Raw genomic sequence first — 18,735 nt, forward strand, 5'->3', positions numbered from 1 at the left:
TAAATAAATAAATAAAAAGAAAATTTAAAAAAATAAAAGGAAATGATTTAGAAAATAAGTAAATTAAATTTAAATTTAATCTTAAAAAGTGGAATAATTTTAAATAACAAGAAAGAGTGGTCAGGCTAATTTCCAGCATGTAAGAGTAAATTTTATAGTTTTATTGCTGTTTTACAAAGTGCCAGAATTGTGAGCAAAATTTTTCTTTTGGATATTTTGTTTGATTAAAATCAATAAAATAACTTCAAAAGATTCTGAAGGTTTTGTTTTTATTGTTTTGTCTTATGGGTTTATTGTTACATTTAGACCTTGACTGCTAAACTAAAAGCTGTGTGATTTTTCTCACAGTGGCTTTTTTTTATTCTTGAGTAAAACATGCAAAGTAAATATTTTAATGATTTATCTTTATGATTACTGACATCAGGTCTTCCTGACATTTGGGATAGCATTCTGGAGAAGTGGTTGAAAGAAGGTTTCATTAAACACAAACCCGACCAATTGACTGTTAACCAGTATGATCCTGGGCATGGTGAGTATTTTCTTATTTCCACACTGCAATCATATATTTCATAACTGAGTAGATTCTTTAACTCCCTAAAATCAAAGATATGATTTTTTAGCTTAAATTAACTCTTCGCAGTAATTTGCTTATGTTTGTTACCTGTGTTGACTTTAATCCCTTGCAGATTTACATGTTAATCCCTTGAAGAACTCGTGTCTCAGAGTGTAGATAAGTAGACTGACACAGTTGCTGTTTGTGATTTTTTTTTGTTTGCTTCTCAACATTTCATTTAGAGAGGGAGGAGGTTGTTTCAAAGACATAGGAGGCACGTGTAGTAGAAGAACCACATAATTTACAGATACCTAGAAGAAGGCTGCTTGGTTGGATGGTCTTGTTCTTCTTTCTCCTCTGAGAATGTGAAGACAATTCTAGGATGATATGTTAGTAAAAATCTTTAGGCTCCTGAGTTTTTTGCACTTAGTAGCAGCATCTTCATGTGATATTTGTAGTAATGAAATGATCGTAAGGATTTTATCAGTGGCAGACATCGTGGGGTTTTGGGTTTTTTCCTGCTCTTATCATAATGTATTGTAATTACATATTTAGCTGTCAGTCTTTCTGTTGGTCTGTGTGCTCCCTGAGGACAGGGATGTGTCCTACCTGCTTTACATGCTCTTACCACGTAGCAAATTCTTTTCCTTGGGAGATGCTCAGTTAACGTAGATGAGAAGTTGATGGAGGAAGCCATATCTGAATGAGGGATATGCTTAGTCTTCACACCTGGCTCTTGCTTTTGTTCTGCATGTACCTGGGAATCCCACGTTCATGGGCCCACGTGACTTTGGTGTTTCTCTGTCGCATGTTCTCTTGGGCTGGGCTTGGGTAGGTGCCTCAGGCAAGCCGTGGCTCTTGCGTCTTGGTTTCAGAATGGCTGCCAGTGGATCTTCAGCACCAGCTGGAGATATTTTCAGTTCAGGTTTAGCTTGATTTTATGTAGTCACATTCACCCCAGATGTTTCCTTTTAACTAAAATTGCAGTACCTTCCTGAGAACACCAGACAGTGCTCTCCCCAGTATAGTGTGAGGCCGCATGTGTCTTAAATCTACTGAAAGGAAAAGTGAAGTGACCTGTTACTTTATTTTCTATCCCAGGTATTCCTGCTCATATTGACACACATTCTGCTTTTGAGGAGGAGATTGTTTCTCTCAGTTTGGGGTCAGAGGTAAATGTTCACACATTTTCATTAGCCATCAACGACTGTCTTACCTTATACGATGCTGTTTGCATGGGATTTCTTAATTAAATGAGTTAGGATTTAAACATGGGAAGTAAAGGTGCTATATTAGTGCTTTCATTTCTTATAACTTTGTTTTTTTAAAGATTTTATTTATTTATTTGACAGAGAGAGACACAGTGAGAGAGGGAGCACAAGCAGGGGGAGCGGGAGGGGGAGAAGCAGGGGGAGCGGGAGGGGGAGAAGCAGGGGGAGAGGGAGGGGGAGAGGAAGAGGGAGAAGCAGGGGGAGAGGGAGAGGGAGAAGCAGGGGGAGAGGGAGAGGGAGAAGCAGGCTTCCCGCAGAGCAGGGAGCCCGATGCGGGGCTCGATCCCAGGGCCCCGGGACCATGACCCGAGCTGAAGGCAGACGCTCAACGACTGAGCCACCCAGGCGCCCAGTACTTTCATTTCTTATAGAATGTAAAATTATCACAGCGTCTTCTTACGGGTGTCTGAAGTTTTATCCATCAGCTGATCAGATGGTAGGGAAACCCCTGTTTTTTACATATTTTTTTATGCATTTCGCTAATAGCTGGTGAAGACAAGCCAGACTACCCTCCTGACTTGTGCAGCATTGCCATCTAGTGGTGAAGGATGGTGGCTGCGGGCCACAGAAAAAGGAACACAAAAAATATGTCTTTCCAGAATTTTGATACTTTTTCACATATATCACCCGATCCAATCCCTTCAGAAACTCTGAGCAGTACAGGGTAATACCCTCATTTTTACAGATGAAGAATACGAGGTTCATGTTTATTCATCGACTTGTTTGTATAGCTGCACTCTGCTTGACCTGCTCAAGAAGATAGAAAAAGCATGATTTAAAGTGATGGGTGCATACTGCAGGTAGAATTTTAGTTAGAAATCAGAATTTTAAGTCCAGAAGAACCTTTAAAATATCAGGTCATCTAATCTAACTAGAGGTTGCTTCAAAATCTGATCTTGTTCCTGGAGGCAAATACTGTTTACTAGGTTGTTTTGTTTTGCATTTGTATACTTCCCATCATTAGGTTTTTAGTGCTTTGGCTTTTTAACCGGTACTGAATTCTGTGTGATCATGTTGAGGCTGTGACGAGAGAATTAGTGCTGTTTTATGAGACGGAACCATCTTATCACTCACATGTGTGGATTTTTATTAAATGCTTTATAAAATAAAATAATGAGGACGGATAGGAAAAAGCAAGAGCTCTTCTCTGTCTGGCTTATTTTTATTTTACCTCTTATCCTGGCTTGTGGCTTTAGGGGATCAGTAAAGAACATCCTTGTCTTTTCCTCTCAACTGTGTAACCAGCTGAGAAAGGAGACATAACTGGAGATCAGAGTGTCAACTTTACTACTGAGAAAACACGGGAGAGCATGGCTTTAGATCTGTAGCCAAGTGGTTGTGTTAATACTTCACCTCTGAATTAAAGTGACATGCTGTCCTTGTCACTGATGCAGCCAGACAGCTGGAAACCTTCCTCGTAGAGGCAGGTTCTTCCGCTCTAACATCGGACGGAAGGAGCATTTATTAGGTTCTGCAAACCAGCTAGATCTGAAAAAGAGAGGGAAGAGCTCTGCCAAGAAAATGTGCCCCAGGCTAGCCACTGGCCTGAGCCATGCCCTTCCTCCTGGAGAGTTAGAAGTGAAGGAGTGGAGGGGCACCTGGGTGGCTCGGTAGGTTCAGTGACCAACCCTCGATTTCAGCCTAGGTCATGATCTCATTCGGGGTTGTGAGATTGAGCCCCGGGTTGGGCTCCACACTCAGTGGCGAGTCTGGGGGAGATTCTCTCCCTCTTCTCCCTCTGCCCCTCCCCCTGGTCGTCCGCATGCTCTCTCCCTAAAAAAAAAAAAAAAAAATTAAAAAAGAAAAGAAGTGAAGGAGTGGAGAAAAGCCAGGTATGTTATTCCTATACTCTCACTCCTGTGGAAATTTCTGCCCCCCCTAGGGAAATAGGAGGAGTGGGACTAAATGTTCCTCCACAATTGAAAATCGTAAAGAAGGGAAAACAGTGCCCTTTACCTGCACTGATTATCTGCTGCAATTGTCACCTCCACTTGGTGTCTCTGAAGGCACATAATTTTTAGCTGCCAATTTGAATGATGGGGTTCATGGTTAAAGCTGCCTTGGTAATACAGAAAAGCATGCATGTTGCAACTTAGGACAAGAACAATAGATTTTATTGTAAAAGAATGTTTTTGACAGGTAGCTAATCTGTAATTTTGGAAAAGGTATTTACTAAACATGTAAGGGTATCATGCTGTTTAAAAAGTTGGCTATATTTGGAGCCCTTTGTTTCATATGTAAAATGGGATTAATATTAGCTCTTGCCTGGCCGAAGGATTGTGACTTAACGTATGTGAACTGTTTTCTAACTCAGAGCAGTTCATGGGTGTAGGGACTTACTAAGGTAAGCTGCTTCTTTGGTCCCTTCCTGGAAGGTTTCACTTCTGTAACAGAGGGAAGGTCACATTCCCATGGCCTCAAAATAAGGTTTCTGGTGGTCCCCATAAAGATGGCTTTCACCTTTTCTTCTTGCATTTACCCACCTTGCGCCTGTCACTGTGTAGTTGCTTGCACTCTCTCCTGGCTCTTTGCCCCAGACCTAGAACCTGGCTCCCAGACTTCTGTCCCTTTTTCTTTATTCCCTCATGCTTGACATCCTTAATTGCTGTAAGAAATTTACTGTAGTATCTACCCCAGCTTCCATTCCATTGTAATAATTTGTCAGTGGCACCATTGTTTTTAGTGTTTGTTTTGTTTGTTTCTCCTTAGGTAAAATCCTTGAGATTATACTTAACTCTTTACTTGCTTCCTTTTCCTAGAAAATTTATGAGAACTCCTCTAATTTTTTTTATTGAGTATAATTGACATACAATATTATATTGATTTCAGGTGTAAGGTAGTGATTTGAAATTTATATACATTACAAAATGATCACCATAAGAGATCTGGTTACCTTCTGTCACCCTACAAAGTTAATATACATTACATCAAAATTCACAGAAAGACTGACCAAAGGGTTACCACAGTACGGATACCTGCTGGTATTAAACACAGAGGTATTTGGAGAAGTACGAATTTTATAAGAAGTCAGTTTATCAGTAAATATTTTTTATCATGATTATTTTTGCAACTGAGTGGGCTGGGCAGTTGGGTATTTGGTTAAGGAAGACTTTGTCTATTGAATGCCTGCCACAGGGCTCCATCTTTCGTTATATTACCTGTTCTCGCTCCAGGATCATGCTTTTAGCAAATAGTTACTGAGTCCAGCTTGATCTTCTGAAATACGAGGTATTGAGGAAAAATTTTTTGTGAAATGTCTCGAGCGACCCACTTTCTTTGTTGCCAGCTGAGTAGTTTTGTAGATTCTTTGGTTTTTTCCAAACTCCGTGTAGTTTGCCCCAGAGATGTTCTGATGCTGGAGTGATTCTCATCACTTCCTGTATGTCAGGAGTGACTCAAAGGGTACTTCTCTTTTAGGAGCATGTTGCTTTAACAGACAAATATTTCCTTATTTTCTGATCCTCAGCACAAATTGGGGGAAGAAAACAAAGACACTTTCTTTATGGGGCTTGAAACAACTAATACAATCTACACCCTCAGCATCCTGACCTCATCTTTAACCTCAAATTCAGCCGTCAGAATGTGTCTACATAAGCAACATTTATAGCCTCAGAAGCCAAGCAGTTTCTTCTTATTTTTATCTTGGTTCTAGGCCCCAGACTTCTGTGAGTCCTTGGAATATTTACATTTTGTAAAGTTCTGCCAAATAAATTGTGTCTGCTGTGTAGCTCCTTTCTCCCTTTTCTGTCCCTTAAAACTTATTTGTGATGTTTTCCATCATCTCTGTAGTGCCCTCAGCATCGAAAGGATGATGATCTGCTCTCCAAGTGGGCTTATATTTCTCCCCCGTTCTGGGTGTGGGTGTGGGTGCAGGGGCGCTTTGCATCCATCCATAGCTGTGGTATGGCTGTGTATACTGATGGGGGTGTATTGGGCCACGTCTTCATTTTCCTTTTTATCCAGAGTGTCCCTAACATTCAGAACTAATGTGGACCAGTGGGTCTGCCAGTTTGTGGGCCAGAAGTAAATGCTTTACCTTACTTGGTCGTGTATTTCTTTGTACATTGAATTCTGTTTTCACTTAAACATTTCCCCTACTAACTTATGTTCTGAAGATGCCAATTTTTGTTTAATTTTCTTATCTTTCAAGATCTCTTGGAGACTCAAATCCCCTTTTGTGTAAATGGGGCAAATGAGAGTCTGCTGACAATTCTTAGAGCGTCCTCCTGTCCTTTATATGTAGCAGTATCCACGCTGCCCTTACAATAAGGAGGACGGCAAAGAGGCCTGTTCCGGGGCCAGTAATCTGCTAAAAACAATCTGTTTCACAGCGTGACATCATGAAATAGAACGTTTTGTTGTATTTGGAGCCTTCCAAGTACCAATTCTTTTATCTTTTCAGGTAGAATTTATACATTTACTTTGTAGCAAGACAGCAACATTGTATCACTCCAGGTATGTAGAACTAGAATAAAATTTATCAGGGAGTGCAGAAAGCTACAATAGAGGCCTGTTTAGGAGATGCATGGCTGTTAATTGAGAAGTCACTTAAATTTGGGGATAATATAATAAAAGATACATACATGCTGCAAACACTTTGTTTTAACCTACATATAAATTCACTCACCAGTATTTTGATGTAGGGCCCTTCTTTCTGGGAGGGTCCACAGTCTGCCTTGTCTTTCCAGTTTTCATTTCTTTAAGGTGAAGCAAAAGCTTGAAGTTATCTGTGACATCTGAGTGTAGGGTTTTATGTTTTGATGTTTGTATTTCCAAGATTTTATTGTTGAATTATCACATCTGTTACAACAATTCATTATTTTGTTCACTTGTACTGTTTGTCAGCAGCATTCAACCTAATGTATAGAGAAAAAAATCCTATCTTTCCTATGTCAATTTCATTGGTTTACATAATGTATCATTAAATTAAGTAATTGCAAAATAAGTGTGCTTGACTTGTTAAGCATGTAGCTCAGGTGGTGAGAGCAGAAATGCATGAACGTGTTGGACAGTTGCCTGTGATCAGCATACATTTGGGGCTTGAATATACCTTCCAGAAGTAACGGAGTATATCAGTTGGTTAAATAGACGTCTCTTAAAACAGCTTTTATTTCTCTGACTGCATTTTCCCAAGCAATGTGGGAGATACAAAAATATTTCCAGCTTTGATTCCCTCCTCCCCAACTCTGATTTTGGACCTGAATATCCAACTCTCTAAAAGACATTTTCTTTTTTCTACGCCTGAACTCATCTTTCTCCTCAGCCATTTACTACCTACTGCTATTCTCCCCTACAAAACAAAACAAGCTTTTGCTCTTCCTGCGTTTCCTGCTCTGTTTAATTGTCCACCAATGGATCAATTTAGAACCTGGGAAATATTCTTTTTTTTTTTAAGATTTTATTTATGAGAGAGAGAGAAAGAGCGAGAGAGCATGAGCTGGGAGGAGGGGCAGAGGGAGAGGAAGAAACAGACTCCCCGCTGAGCAGGGAGCCCCATGTGGGGCTCGATCCCAGGACCCTGGGACCTGAGCCTAAGGCAGATGCATAACCGACTGAGACACCCAGGTGCCCCAAGAACCTGGGAAATAGTCTTGACATACATTTTTATGATTGTGAATTTTGCTTTCAAGTACTGTTTTAACCAAATCCCCCAAATTTTCTTTTAAGAACAGCTCCTAGTGGCATAATTGTCATGCAGTAAGCTGCACATATTAAAATAGACACTCATGACTTTCAAGATGACGGACGTGTCCATCATCCCCAGAAGTTTCCTTATCTCCTCCTGTTCCTCAGCACCTTAGATCACAAGTATTTTCCAGAGTCTTTTATAGGGGCATGTTACAGGATATGCTCTTTGCTGTATGGCTTCTTTCAGTCAACATAATTACCTGAGATGCATTCAGAGTCTAAGCTTATTTGGTATCTTTTTTGCTGAATAGTATAAGAACTTCAGGACTCTTAAACTCCGTTACTCCCTGATAATTTATATCTCATTATTATTGTGTGTTTGAATTCTCTTAATTTTTTTTAGATACTTCTTTGGCGCTTACAGTCAGTGTTCACTTAGACATACTTACTATTTTCTTTGCTCTTCATTATTTTATGTCACACTTTCCATCTGGGATCATTTTCCTGTTGTATAATACAGCACCCTTTACATTCCCTTTAGTCCAGGTCTGCTGCTGGCCACTCTGTTATTTTTGTCTTCATTTCACCTTCATCCTTCAGGGGTACTTTCACCGGGGACAGAATTCCAGGCTGGTGGTTACTTTCTTTTCGCGCATGAAAGATTTCATTTACTTTCTTCTGGCTCCCAGTATTGCTCTTGTGACCTTTGAAGGTGACCTTTGTTTCTTTCTCTGGCTTCTTTTAAGATTTTTTTTCTTTATCTTTTGTTTTCTGTAGTTTCATTTTGATGTGCCTGATTATCCTGCTTATTCTGATGGGTTTATTTATTCTTGGGATTTTTATGGGGTGTCTTGAACCTGTAGATTTTTTTTTTTCCATCAGTTTTGGAAAACTCAGCCATTATCCCTGTAGATTTTGTCTCTGTTCCATTCTCCATCTGCCTGTTTTCTGTAGACTGTTTTGCTTACTCTCTCTTCTGTGTTTGGTGTATTTACTCTCTCCACTCCAGACGGTTTCTTCTGTCACTAATTCTCTTCTCAGCCACGTCTGATTTGCTGCTAAATCCAGTCATCGATGGCCTCATTTCAGTCATGGTATTTTTCTGTTTTAGAGTATCTGCATGGTTTTTCTTCAGATTTACGATGTCTTTAAGTCATGTCCAGTTCTCTGCTGAGATTTTCAAGCTTGGCGTTTATATCTGTAAACATGATAAGAATCTTTGTTTCTTAGCCTGTATCTTATAGTTGCATATTTGAGGTCCCCGTGGTTTGTTTCCATTCTCCCTGCTAGACTGGCTTTTTCCAGAGCAGGTACTGTGGTTTGTTCTGATTCAGAATGCCTGGGATGAAGGCCGGTTTTCTGTATTTATAGAAAGCTCACAGACAATTATGATATTTATCTAGGATTTTGAGTTAGAAAATGCTGAAAGGCTCAGTCTGTAGAGTATCAACTTCAAAGACGGTAGGATTTCATAGTAATCTTTCCCAGAATAAGTAGACATGAAATAATGTGGGTGCTGGGGCAGTTGTAATCACCATTCAATTAAATGCTCCAGCGCCGCGCTAGGAACCAAGAAAGTGAAAGTCTCTGCGTGTTGTGTCCAGACCCTTAGACGTTTGCACTGGGACTTGATCCGGCATGGACACATTGGAAGAGTTGGGTTCTAGCTCATCCCTATTGGTAACTCCTAATGGACCGTGGAGAAATCACCTCATTTCTGTGCTTTCTGTTGAAGTTTGAAGTTGGCATATAGTTCTTGAATTTTATTTGTTAAACAGAATTGAGAAGAATTTAATAATGACAGCAGCTACTGTAGCTTCCACTCCCACTGTCAACACTAGTGTTACTATGATCATTACCACCAGCAATGAGGTGGGCTTTTTGTTTGTTTTTTCTTTTCTTTTTTGGTGTATATCTCCTAGGTTGTTTTTTTTTTTTGTAATTGAGATATAATTGACATATAACATTGTACTAGTGTCAGGTGTATAACATAATGACTTGATACATGTCTATATTGCAAAATGATCACCACAGTAAGTCTAGTTAGCATCTGTCCCTACGCATGATTACAACTTTTTCCCCCTTATGATGAGAGCTTTTAAGACCTCTCAGCAACTTTCAAATATACACTATACTGTTAGTAAGTACAGTTATCATGCTGTACCTTGCATCCCCAGGATTTATTTGTTTTATAACTGGAGGGTTGCTCACCCATTTCACCTACCCTGCACTCCCTGCCTTTGGCAACCACCAGCCTGTTCTCTGGATCTAGGAGTTTGGTGTTTTCTATTCTTAGATTCCACATATAAGTGAGATCATATGGCATGTCTGTCTCTGTCTGACTTATTTCACTTAGCATGATGCCCTCCAGGTTCATCCATGTTGTTGCAAATGGCAGGATTTCCTTTTTTTTAATGGCTGAATAATACTCTCTTCTGTATAAACACCACGACTTCTTTGTCCGTTCATCTATCAATGGACGCTTAGGTCATTTCCATGTCTTGGCCGTTGTAGATAATGCTGCAGTGAACATGGGGGTGCAGGTATCTTTTTGAGTTAGTGCTTTCATTTCCTTTGGGTAAATACCCAGAAGTGGAATTGCTGGATCATAGGGTACTTCTGTTTTTAGTTTCTTTTGAGGAACCTCCATACTGTTTTCCAGAGTGGCTGCACCAGCTTGCATTCCCACCAACAATGCACGAGGGTTCTCCTTTCTCCACATTTTCAACACTTGTGCCATTCCCTTCCTCCCTCCCTCCCTCCCTCTCTCTCTTTCTTTCTTTCTTTTGATAGTAGCCATTTTAAGAGTGATGAGGTGATACCTCATTATGGTACCTAAGGAAAGTACTATCCTAAATGAGTTTTTCTTTATGAGGAGTAATCTAGGGCCAGAGATACACTCTTAACTATTGACTTTAGCTGTCTCATTTTGGTTATCTGTGTATATGAATCTGTTGATTTATTTTGTTTAAGGAGGAAAGCTCAGAAAATAAATAAATGGAATTTAGGAAGCCTTCTGTCCAAAAATGTAAGGTACATTACCCTGTTCTTTTCACATAAATTGTTTATGATGAATTTATTCATTCAAAAATACTTGTTGAGGGCGCCTGGGTGGCTCAGTCGGTTAAGCGACTGCCTTCGGCTCAGGTCATGATCCTGGAGTCCCAGGATCGAGTCCCATGTCGGGCTCCCCGCTCGGCGGGGAGTCTGCTTCTCCCTCTGACCCTCTCCCCTCTCATGTGCTCTCTCTCTCTCTCATTCTGTCTCAAATAAATAAATAAAATCTTTAAAAAAAAAAACAAAACCAAAAATACTTGTTGAGTATAATCTGCTAGACAGAATCTAGCAAGTAAATAAGGATAAAATCTCAAAAAATGTTTTTTTAAAGCTAAAATGTTTCATTACCTTTGGAGCTTTGTCATATATAAAATAAAACTTAATTTTACTGAAGTGGTTTGTGATTGACTCTTGTTTTTGGAGTCTGATTTTGGATGACGTGGATTTTCACTTCACAGTCCCTGCAGAGGAATGAAGCCACAGTGTGATAAATGAAAGCTGAAAGCAGGTGGTCTCAGTGCAGATACATAAGCATGATTATATTATAGGCTTTTTTTTTTTAAGATTTTATTTATTTGAGAGAGAGACAGAGGGAGCATGAGCAGGGGGAGGGGCAGAGGGAGAAGCAGGCTCCCTGCTGAGCACAGAGCCTGATGTGGGGCTCGATCCCAGGACCCTGAGATCGTGACCTGAGCCGAACGCAGACGCTCAACTGACTGAGCCACCCAGGCGCCCTTGTATTATAGGTGTTTAAGCTAAGCGTTTATAGTATGGGATATTCAGTGGTGGCTAAAGTTTCTCCAATTTAGCATTTTTTCTTTTTCACGCTTATTTTTCTGTTATGCAAGGTCTCCTTTGCTCTCTTTTGTGCCTTTTGCAAATGTGTTTCGACCATTAAATTAAAAAATGCCTCCTCTTGTTTTACATTGAGCTTGAGCTCGGTCAGATAAAACAGTTCAAAATCGTGTATTTGGGGGTGGAGATGTAGAGATGGCAGCTTCTATTCATTCAGCAGCTGAGACCTGGCTCTGAAGGCAGTGTTGTATTCAAAGGTGGGATTTGCTGACATATGCTATAAAGTAGATTTGTTTGTGGTGTTTTCTTTTAAAATTTTAGCCTCATTTTGCTTGCTTCACATGCGTAGTACTGCAGACAGGTTCCCAGGTATGTATGCTAAATGCATACATGGTACCTGACCAGCTGGGGAGGTTTTCACACCAGAAACTTCAGATGACGCTCTGCTTCTCGCACCCTCTCTGGCGGCAGCGAGAAGCCATGCGTTTGGGCTATAGTAGCATTTCCCTCCTGCGTGTCCCGGCTGAGGGACCACTTTGCTCTGCCCTAGAGCACCATCTTTATGTTCACATGTGCAAGAGTTTCCCCCTCCTGACAAGACTACGGAGACCTGTCCTTTATAATATTGCTCCTGGCTGCAGAAGGAGGGAGTAGAGTTTGGTTTCTTTCAGTGATTTTCAAATGAGAGGCCCTGGGTCTTGTTCCTGCCATTGTTTCTTTCCTTAGAGTTTCACAAGACTTGGTAATCTTGAGATTCCAGTTTTCAAGACATTTAGCAAATTTCAAGGCTCCTGTTTTTGTTGTTGTTTGGAAACATATCTTGCTAATAGGAGTCAAGGAAGGGAAACAGGTTGGTTTCAGTCTTTGATTTTAACTTGCCTCAAGGAATGGAAACTGAGCAGGCTTATATGGGAGGAGATTGAAAGGTCATTGACATCAGCTGCTGGTCTCCAGCGTGTTCCAGACAAAATTCCTATTAGGTCCTCTGCCCCGGCATAATACGGCATGTCAGCAGGCTTCTCTTCCAGCTACTTCTCAGCTAGGCAAAGTAGACGTCTAGGTGTGTCATTTTTTTGTAGAGAGACAGAAAATTGTATTTGGTTTACTAAAAATGTCTTCAGTTCCTTGTCTCCCCCAAGTGGACTAATGATCTGGTGATATGCTGGGATTCTGTATTTGTGATCCAAGGAGAGGATGTAAACAGGCATTTTTGACATACCCGTATTTCTTTGTCAATAGTTTGTAGCTTCAGTCTTGTCCACGTGCAATCGTGAGTGTGTCTCCTTCTCTCCTTTCCCGCTTGTCCAAACATGGTAGACATGGCCGTGAGGAAGCCTGTGGAATCACCTGTTTGCTGTTTCCAATAAAAAGCAAATTCTTAGTACCTTTGGGTCCAGTGAGAACATCAGTGCAACTACAGAAGATTTATATTCGGCAGGCTGTGGGAGACACGTGGGCCTCTGTCTCTCCTGCCCCCTTCTCGGCTGTGACGTACTTTCCTCCACCCTTCCGGCATTCGTCATTCTCTGTGAATCACACGTCCTGCTTCACATCGTGTTGTCTCTTGTGTATACGCCCTTTAGGGTTTCAGAAGGCTAACCATCTCAGCCCCTTTCAAACCAGTAAGGGTCCACGTTGAGTTTGTGTTCTTATCCGGAGTGTTCCCAGGAGCAGTGTACTCTCCATCTTCCTGTTTAGCGGACGCGGAGATCTGTTTATTTTATGTACTTTCCTGTCATGAATCTTCTCTTCACTTGAGTGATAGAGTGATGGCTGTGTCTGGGGTTTTCACTCAATTGTACTTTGGGTGCGCAAAGGTTTTGTAAGATCAGAAAGTCTAAGATTTTTTGTTTGCTTGCTTTGAACTGAATATTATCCTTAGTCATGCCCCACAAGCTTACTGGGACCTTGATCTTTATTGACTCTGCCATCTCGGAAAATAAGGAAAATAGGTAAAACCAAAAAGAGTAATTGGAAAAAAGGTCTTGTGGAACAAAGCTGTCCCATGGCAGAATGATTCAGGAGTTGCAGGGGACCTTATTGATTGTGAATCCTTTGTGAATTTTTAAAAAAATCTTCTTTTCTCTTTTTTTTTTCCTTTTTTTTTTTTTTGGTCTTAAGCGTTGTTTAGTTAAGATAAAGATACTTTAAATATGATGATAGTGAGGGATGCCTGGGTGGCTCAGCTGGTTAAGCGTCTGCCTTCAGCTCAGGTCATTGATCCCGGGTCCTGGGATTGAGTCCCGCATCCGGCTCCTTGCTCAGCGGGGAGCCTGCTTCTCCCTCTGTCTCTGCCGCTCCCCCTGCTTGTGCTCTCTCTTTCTCTCTCTCTGACAAATAAATAAAAATCTTTTAAAAAATAAATATAATGATAGGGACAATATTTTATGATGGACTGTTTTAAGAAAAATTTAGTTTTCATCGAAAATATACATTTAATTTTATAAGTAAAAATTACTTTCTTAAACTAAAAAAAAACTGTACTCTCACATTAGATACCTGTGAGGTAATAGAAAACATATATATTGGTCTTTTTCCCCAGTTCCTGGCACAGAACCCCTGAAACACTTGTAAATTTCCTAAGCGATAGGAGTAGTAGGAGCATTTTTTGTTCTTATGCTTGGTCATTCACCTGGGCTCCTGACACAGAGTACCTGAATCCCTGGGAATATCCTGGGGATGGCAGTGTCTTTTGTTCTAACGAGATGACTCTTGGTGGGCTCCTGGATGAGTGCTGGTCACCAGAAAGACCAAGCCGTGCTTAGAAGCTTGGAACTTTCAGTCCTGTCCCTATTCTCCAGATGGGATTGGGGCTGGAAATGGAGGTAATGATTGATCATGCCTATGTGATGAGGCCTCCATAAGAATCCCAATAGTATGGAGTTCAGAGAGCTTCCAGGTTGATGAACGAACATGTGGCAGTCCTAGGAGAGGGACGCACCCACAGAGGTCAGGGACGCTCTGCGCCCCTTCTCACATCCCTGCCATATGCATCTCTTCCATCTGGATGTTCGTCTGTATCCTCTATCATATCATTTTATAATAAACTGGTCAACAGTGAGTAAACTGTTTTCCTGAGTTCTGTGAGCGTCTCTAGCAAACTAGTAATGGTCATCAAGGGTAATAATAAGTATTGTATATATTTTCTAACCTAAGTTCCATAATATTTGGCTTAGTTGGTAGTGTATTTTTCTTCCTTGAAACTTGGCTTCTGTATTCAGGACAAGTATTTCCAAATTAATTAGTGTCACGTTCATACTTGTCTTGTTAGTTCTAATCATTTGTTTAAACTGAGATTTCCCTATTTAAAAATCATTGCTTTCTGTTGATGGGAGGAAATGTGTTTGAATTTCACAAGTAAATACGTGCTGTATATTTGTCACACATGTTGAATGTTAATTAGCCAGAAACTGTAACCTCTGGGTGGGCAAGGTTGTGTCCCTCGCTCAACATTGTGGCTTGTGATCTCTCAGACAGTGAAAAATAAATATTTGTCTAAAGAATAAACTGGAGTCTAGTCTCTCAGAGTGTTTTCCCATCAACAGTTTTCATTCCCTTAAGCCACAAATGATTTTCTCTAATAAAATAATTAATAAATGTGCTCATTATTTCCTATGTAGACCTTAGTGTTTCTTCAGAAAAGTGAAACCTGTATGTATTGGTTTAAAAATGGGTCACAGTGGGTTTTTCTCCCCTCTCTCCAACTTTTCAGTATGAAAATTTTCATATAGAAAAAGATGAAAAAGGGGGCGCCTGGGTGGCTCAGTCGTTAAGCGTCTGCCTTCGGCTCGGGTCATGGTCCCAGGGTCCTGGGATCGAGTCCCGCATCGGGCTCCCTGCTCGGCGGGAGGCCTGCTTCTCCCTCTCCCACTCCCCCTGCTTGTGTTCCCTCTCTCGCTGTGTCTCTCTCTGTCAAATAAAATCTTAAAAAAAAAAAACAACAAAAAAACGAAGATACTAAAGTCTGCTCATCCCACTGATACTTGGTTGTTGTATTTATTTTTCAAGTGGATTGATTTGTTCACTTAAAAAACATTTTTTAGCCCTGTGGCATGCCTTTTGAATTCACATTTGTCAGCTGCTGCTGCATTTAGACTGAACTCTTTGGTGTTTAGGTTCCTGAGGACCAAAACAGTTTCTTGGATGTTGTATCTTTATAGGTTGTTATCCATAATAATATTTGAGCACAACTTAGGAAGAGTTGCTGAAAATGTTCCTTTGTTCTTTGATTATCTCCTATAAATTAGCCTTTAATATCCAAAATGTTGAGTGACTTTAAAGGCAAAATGGGTTATATGAGAATAGGCATCTAGTGGTTGTTGGGGGGGTTATTCATTAATTTTTAATATACTATGAGTAATTATAGCTGCTGTTTTTTGTATTGTGTGTCAGATACTGTGATTTATAACCGTTGTATATTTAACTCATGTAACCAGCCTCTGGTTGGTTACCAGAGGGGTAAGGGGCTGAGGATGCTGAGGCACAGAGGGGTTAAGTGGCTTGTCCTGGGTCATGTGGCTAGCACATGGAAGACTCAGGATATGAGTGTTTCAGCTCCACGTCCTAGCATTTGACCCCTGCCCTAGTGTTTTGCATTGTATGTGTGGTCCTCAAACCACCTGCATCATAATTTCCTGGGGCGATTGTTACAAATGCAGACTCTTGAGCCTCATCCTAGGCCTGCTGAGTTTGAATCTGTGGATGAAGTATGTTTTTTAGTCATTCAGTTGATTTTTTTTAAGCATTTATTTTATTTATTATTTTAGAGAGAGAGAGTACAGGAGGAGGGGCAGAGGGAGAGAGAGAATCTCAAGAAGACTCCGTGCCGAGCGCAGAGCCCATTGTGGGCCTCAGTCCCAGGACCCTGAGATCATGACCTGAGCCAAAATCAAGAGGTGGACGCTTAACTGACTGAGCCACTCAGGCGCCCCATTCAGTTGATTTTTATGTGCTCTGAAGTTTGAGGACCCCGGGGACAGCTGGGCAGTGAGGAGTTTGGTCGGTTGTCAAGGAGGATCAGATGTGGGTAGTGGGGGATTCTGGTTAAGCCCTCTTCTATAAGCATTATCATGTTTTAATTTCTATTAACCTAGAAGGATCGCCAGAATCAATTCATCATTCTTGTCCTTGGAATACATTACGTTTTGGATTCATCTTTATGCTTTCGTCTTTCCTTCAAGATTGTCATGGACTTTAAGCACCCAGATGGTGTCACGGTGCCAGTCATGTTGCCTCGTCGGAGTTTGCTGGTGATGACCGGAGAATCGAGATACCTCTGGACACATGGGTACGTATCGAAATGACCTTGGTGACAGAATATCTCTTGCTTGGGCGCCTGGGTGGCTCAGTCGGTTAAGCGACTGCCTTCAGCTCAGGTCATGATCCTGGAGTCCCGGGATCGAGTCCCGCATCGGGCTCCCTGCTCGGCAGGGAGTCTGCTTCTCCCTCTGACCCTCCTCCCTCTCATTCTCTCTGTCTCAAATAAATAAAATCTTTAAAAAAAAAAAAGAATATCTCTTGCTTTGTGAGAGCTCTCATTCTCTCCTGCTTGAGCCACCAGAATTGTGTCCCATGTCCGCACATTGAGGTGTCCAGGTTTCAACCCCCACGGACATCTGTGCCCTTTTGATGGTAAATAGTAGGCTTTTATTTTGATGAAATTCAAGTTTAATGGAGAGTTGCAAGCATGGTATAATGAACTCCCTTCACCCAGATTTACCAGTTGTGAACATTTGACCATGTATTTTATTGTTCTCATATGTTATCATTATTATTATCATTGATGAATCATTTGAGAGTCAGTTGCAGACATCGTGATCCTTCACTCTTACATCCTTCATTGCATATTTCCTGAGAGCAAGGATATTCGTTATATCAGGGGTTGGCAAACCATGGCTTATTAGCCAAATTCAGCCCTTAGCCTGTTTTGTGCAGCTCTTGAGCCAAGAATGGTTTTTACATTTTTATTTGTATTTTAAAAAATGTGTTTATGATTATTATGATTATGATTGTTGTTTTGGTTTTTACATTTTTAAAGAGTTGTAAAAAACAAAAACATCAGAGAATATGTGACAGAAACTGTATGTGGCCTTTTTTGCCTAAAACGTTTACTATTTGGCCCTGTTACAGAAAAAGTTTGCCAACCCCTGCGCTACAGAACTGTAGTGCAACTCAAATTCAGAAACATCAGCATTGATAAAATATTCTTACACAACCATCTTCAGGTTTGCTAGTTGTACCTCATAGCATAGTGCTGTTGAAGATTGCCAGCAGTGTGGGCGTGAACCCACACTTTACTCAGGGACTGTCGCAGTAGGAGAATAGGGATGTCAGTATAGAACTGGGCTGGATCCCAAACACCACAGGAGAAGTCGGGGTAGACAGCCGAGGAGCTGGGCGTGGGGCAGTGCCGGTGGCTGGAAGAACCCCAGTGGAAGCATAGCGATGGGGTGGGGTGGGAGGGGTGGCTTCTGGCCAAGGACCGTAGGATTCCTGCTGCGTAGACATCAGCTGGGGGACAGCTGGGCAGTGAGGAGTTTGGTCGGTTGTCAAGGAGGATCAGATGTGGGTAGTGGGGGATTCTGGTTAAGCCGACTCGGTGGGATTCTTGCTAAAGTGGGGCTCTTGTCGGACATGCCCCAGGATGGGGCGAGTTGGGCTCAGGGGAGTCAGACTAAAGTTTGGTCAAGCAGAGAATCTTTGTTAGTGGTTTGTAGTACACTTTTCTCTCTGACCCAGGACTCCCGTCTATGACACTGATTAGTTGTCAGCTCTCTTCAGTGGTCTTTACTTGGAAACAATTCCTCAACTTCTCTTTGTCTTTCTGGATGTTGGCCTTTTTAAGGGGGCCAGTTGTTTTATAGAATGGCCCTCAATTTGAGTTTGTTTGATGGAATCTCATCTCAAAGAGATGAGTTATGCACTTTCGGCAAGAGCATAGCTTTAGCCTTTAGAGGAGAAACATCGAACTACTAAAATTTACATACAGTCTACTGAAAATACTGCTGAGTTCTGTACTTACTAATAATGTCCTGCTTGGAGATTTTAACTGATGCATTTTAAGAAATAAAGGAAATGAACATGTAAATGATTCGGTAACGTGTCCTGAATGTGAGCCATAAAAACTGATGGCCTGATTTTGTGCAGTGAGGCTTAAAGTTACCTGATTTTTTTCGATGGCCTCTAAAATATTTTCACTTACAGTAAATGAAAATGGTGAGGCGATCCAGTGGTTTCAGGTATTTCTAGAATTGAGACTATTCACATTTTCTTTTTTTAAGTTTAAGCATTTTTACTATCGGTACATTTAAACTTAAGAGTACACTTAAACTTAAGAGGCAGACAGATGCTTCACTGAAGCTTAACCGGCCGAGCCACCCAGTTGCCCCCGATCACGTTATTTTCTTGTTCAAAGAATATTGTGTGGGGACG

At 41.0% G+C, this 18,735-nt stretch overlaps 1 protein-coding gene across 1 annotated transcript in view; it reads left to right on the plus strand.

Moving 5' to 3' along the window:
- Window positions 1-18,735, plus strand: part of ALKBH8 (alkB homolog 8, tRNA methyltransferase) — a 34,600-nt gene that overhangs the window by 14,270 nt on the left and 1,595 nt on the right. Inside the window, exons 6-8 of the mRNA XM_081797370.1 lie at window positions 425-529; window positions 1,655-1,725; window positions 16,485-16,604. Of these exons, the coding sequence (XP_081653496.1) occupies window positions 425-529; window positions 1,655-1,725; window positions 16,485-16,604 (296 nt within the window). The remainder of the gene's footprint in view (window positions 1-424; window positions 530-1,654; window positions 1,726-16,484; window positions 16,605-18,735) is intronic.

Source organism: Leptonychotes weddellii, chromosome 11, assembly GCF_054177405.1.
Source record: "Leptonychotes weddellii isolate Sample4059 chromosome 11, ASM5417740v2, whole genome shotgun sequence".
NCBI lineage: Eukaryota > Metazoa > Chordata > Mammalia > Carnivora > Phocidae > Leptonychotes > Leptonychotes weddellii.